This window comes from Rhagoletis zephyria, unplaced genomic scaffold (assembly GCF_001687245.7).
Source record: "Rhagoletis zephyria isolate East Lansing unplaced genomic scaffold, Rhagoletis_zephyria_1.1 Rzeph_scaffold_00816, whole genome shotgun sequence".
Lineage (NCBI taxonomy): Eukaryota > Metazoa > Arthropoda > Insecta > Diptera > Tephritidae > Rhagoletis > Rhagoletis zephyria.
Window position 1 is genome coordinate 183,711 of NW_016157900.1, and position 3,958 is coordinate 187,668.

Genomic DNA, 3,958 nt, shown 5'->3' on the forward strand with positions numbered 1-3,958 from the left:
AAAAAAATTATTAATAATCCAAATAAAATATTGCAGCAACTATTTTTAAGAATAGAAGAACGAAGAGATATTACGGATTCTAGCAAAATTTCACAAATAGATAAGTTTATTATAAATTGCAAAAAAGAAAAAGATAGTTTTTTCTTTAGTAAAAAAACGAGATCCCTAAAAATTGTCAACCAACAAACCCAAACAGACAGTTTTGGCGTTGTAGTTTTGACAAAGGTTGGGGACATTTTTAGGGAGCCCGTGGTGTCCTCATCTGATTTAGGTATTTTTGTAGCTCAAATTATAGATGAAGACATTCAAATTATTAAGAGAGAAGATATAGACCATAAGTATTTTGCTATTCCAGTAGGGAATAAATTTATTTTAATTCCTATGTTACATAACTTATTTTATAATTTTACTTAGAAAGAAATGGAATTCAGTTTTATAATTGATGGAGAGGAGGAGCCGGATATAAGTCAGGCAAATGGTAAGAAGAATCAGTATTCATTATATTAGTGACACTCTCCTAATTGAAACGTTCTCATTATAGCTGGAGGATCTCGCCGTTTCGACGTGTCCCAGCTTTTCCTCGACCGTATGGCCACCCAACCTGCCATGGATAATGACTCAGGTACATTAAATTAGCAACATACATATGTTGATGTATTTTCAAGTTACACTTAAATTTTATGAAATTCAACAGCGCTACAACAAATTTTGGCTGCCCTTGGAAGAGTGGAGTCTCGACAGGAGGAAATATTGAGAAGGCTTTCCTCCGTAGAAAGCGCCCGTGCCGAGAAGGTAGGTTTTTTAAATTTAACTAATGTTTTAACTTTATTTTATTTTCAGATGCCCGAGTGTTGTGAGGTTCAGGCGCAGGGTCAACTGCTGCGTGAATGCAAGGTGCTCTCTGCAAAAACCCACCGCAGTGTAAGCCGAATCACCGGTGACTTGGTAAGTGAATAGCAAACTTTGCTGCAAAAAAAATCCAAAAATAATAAATACTACATTTATTTATTTTTCTAACATGATATTTGCTTCCTGAATGTGTTATATAATTTTGTATATTTTAAACTTCCTTACTCTATTTCTGTTCCTTTTTAAAAATATTAATATATTTTTTAAAGTTTATTTAAAATGTTTAAATTGGTGTTGGATTAACTTAATTAATTAAGTCTTGTAAATATGAGCATGAATTTATCTAAATAAACTAATCTTAATTAAACTATAGTCATCTGCTTTTTGTATAAATAAAATCCATTATTTATGAATTATATTTCATTGGAGAAATAATAATTTCTTACTTTATTTTTTAGATAGAATCTAACTGGTTGCATCCACAACAATAATTTATCCATTTTATTTTAATTTCAGGTTGCTGTACAAAAGACGTCTTGAAGCATCGGCAGCTACATTTAAACAAATATATATATTTTAATACATAAATTATTTATTTTTAGTTATTCAAATTTTTTTAATTTTTCGTTTAGATTGTTTCTATCGGAGAGTTATTGGATGTAGCCCATAGCCATTACAAAATGCTGCATTGGAAAGATGATAACAAAGATGAAGGGAAAGATGCCTACAAACGTCTCGATTCAGTGGAGGTAGTTGTTTAATTACTAATGCACTTCAATTTTGCATACTTATAATTGTTTGATTTGTTTGCAGTCATCATAGGAGCAGTAAATGGTGTTCGGTGATTCTGCCAATTTAATATGAAGTGTCCGACAAACGCCAGCAGTTACTTGAAATCAACTTTTTAAAAGATCTATATATAAGTCGTAAAAACGCAATCAAATTTTGCAAAGTTGTAACGAAACCGATTTTTTGTGAACCAATGTAAATGATTTGCAACTGTTAATATATATCAAAAGAAGGGTAAATCGATTACCTTTCTTTTGATTGTAATATTGTTAAAATCGCTTAAATATTTTATAGAAATTTTGCAACTTTTGTAAACATCTATATGTAAGCAGTGAAAAAGTCGTAAAATTTTGCAAAGTTGTAATATAACTGAATTTTTGTGAACCAATGTAAATGATTTGCAACTGTTAATATATATCAAAAGAAGGATAAATCGATTACCTTTCTTTTGATTATAATATTGTTAAAATCGCTTAAATATTTTATAGAAATTTTGCAACTTTTGTAAACATCTATATGTAAGCAGTGAAAAAGTCGTAAAATTTTGCAAAGTTGTAATATAACTGAATTTTTGTGAACCAATGTAAATGATTTGCAACTGTTAACATATATCAAAAGAAGGATAAATCGATTACCTTTCTTTTGATTATACTTTTGTTAAAATCGCTTAACTTTTTTATAGATATTTTGTAACTTTTGAAATCATCTATATGTAAGCAGTGAAAAAGTCGTAAAATTTTGCAAAGTTGTGATAAAACTGAATTTTTGTGGACCACTATAAATTATTTGCAACTGTTAATATATATCAAAAGAAAGGTATATCGATTACATTTTTTTGATTATTATATTGTTAAAATCGCTTAACTTTTTTATAGAAATTTTTCAACTTTTGAAATCATCTATGTGCAAATAAGTAATACTAATAATAAGAAATTAAGCAACCACATATGTATGTAAAAATATATTTATTAATGTTAATTACAATTTTTATTCATAATATTGATTATTAGCTATGTATATTAGGTAATCAATGCATTTTGAAAATAAATTTTGCAAAATAAAAATCAAAATTTGGGNAAATAAAAATCAAAATTTTTTTGGATTTTTTATTTAAAGTTTCTAAGGTAATTTTGAATTCGCTGTGAAGAAAATGCAACCCTGCGCCGGCTGAAAGGGGCAATGCTAGACGAGTGCAGCTATATGTTTTCCTTAGGAAGTATCTGAATGAGTGCGACAGTGATGCAAGGCTCACACGTACAGGGGGAAACTGGTGAAAATCTGCACACCGCCCATACAAAGTTCACCAGATTTTTCACCAGTTTTGAAGTGAACGAAACCCGCGGTTTCACCAGATTTTTCACACCTATTGGCTTTCAGGGTTGTTACCTACCCAGAAGCAAATGCAATGGCTTGCATAGCTGATAACGCATTTATTGACTTTTAAAAAGTCTTTACCCAATATACCGTCTGCAGGGATGTTAAACTCGTCATTAACCACATGTAACGTATGTTCTATAAAAAAGTCAAATTTGTCGTAATTTTACCCAGAGTTGAAACAGTGTTTGAAGTGACGCCCGTGATGCGGATAATATCATTCGTATCAATTGGAAAATATTTATGAAAACTTGACATTTTAATTAAAGAAATGTCGGCTTGCGTGTCAACCAAAAATGTACATAATTTATTAGACCCGGAAATTTGTAATTGAATGAAATCTGAATAGTTTAGGTTTAAGCAGTAAATGCCTTTGGTTACAGGAAAATCGTTTAGTTGTCTAACTCCTGCTACCCCAGTGTTCGCTCCTGAGGGGCATGAGCGTTTAAGGCACCGACATTTGTATTCCTACTCCTACCGTTNTCTCCCAGTGTTCGCTCCTGAGGGGCATGAGCGTTTAGAGCACCGACATTTGTATTCCTACTTCTACCGTGTGCAGATCGTGCATTATTGTTCCTATTGGGGCTGCTGTTGGAATTAGACCGTGAACCATTGCTATTATTATGATAGCGGTTTCCGTTAGCGGGTCGATATCGTTGATTGCTATAACTATTGAAGTTATTATTATTATTAGAAGAAAATTACCTGTTATTTCTATAACCAGTAAAATTGCGAGTTGGGTTAGCCCCTCGATAGCCACCACGTGAATTTCTAAACGTGTTATTGCCATGCGATCGGAAAGAAAGAACCTGACGCTCCTTCACCTCATTGCTCTGCTCTACAATTATCTTTGCAACTACGTCTTTGGAATCTGAAAATTTTGTTGAAGCTAAAATCGATTTTACTAAGTCTGACCTGGCGTTTAACCGACACACGTTAACCGTTT

At 31.8% G+C, this 3,958-nt stretch overlaps 1 protein-coding gene and 1 long non-coding RNA gene across 4 annotated transcripts in view; both read left to right on the plus strand.

Annotated features, from left to right (window-relative positions):
• LOC108361693 (uncharacterized) overlaps positions 1 to 1,116 on the plus strand; it is a 4,063-nt gene extending 2,947 nt beyond the window's left edge. The window contains exons 2-5 of the mRNA XM_017614390.1: positions 415 to 478; positions 542 to 622; positions 695 to 792; positions 841 to 1,116. Coding sequence (XP_017469879.1) covers positions 421 to 478; positions 542 to 622; positions 695 to 792; positions 841 to 957 — 354 coding nt within the window. The 5' untranslated portion in view covers positions 415 to 420 and the 3' untranslated portion in view covers positions 958 to 1,116. The remainder of the gene's footprint in view (positions 1 to 414; positions 479 to 541; positions 623 to 694; positions 793 to 840) is intronic.
• Positions 1 to 1,903, plus strand: part of LOC108361694 (uncharacterized) — a 4,309-nt gene extending 2,406 nt beyond the window's left edge. For all 3 annotated transcript variants that reach the window (XR_001847345.1, XR_001847346.1, XR_001847347.1), the window contains exons 2-3: positions 1,366 to 1,598; positions 1,663 to 1,903. This is a non-coding gene — a long non-coding RNA (uncharacterized LOC108361694). The remainder of the gene's footprint in view (positions 1 to 1,365; positions 1,599 to 1,662) is intronic.
• Positions 1,904 to 3,958: the final 2,055 nt, after the last annotated feature.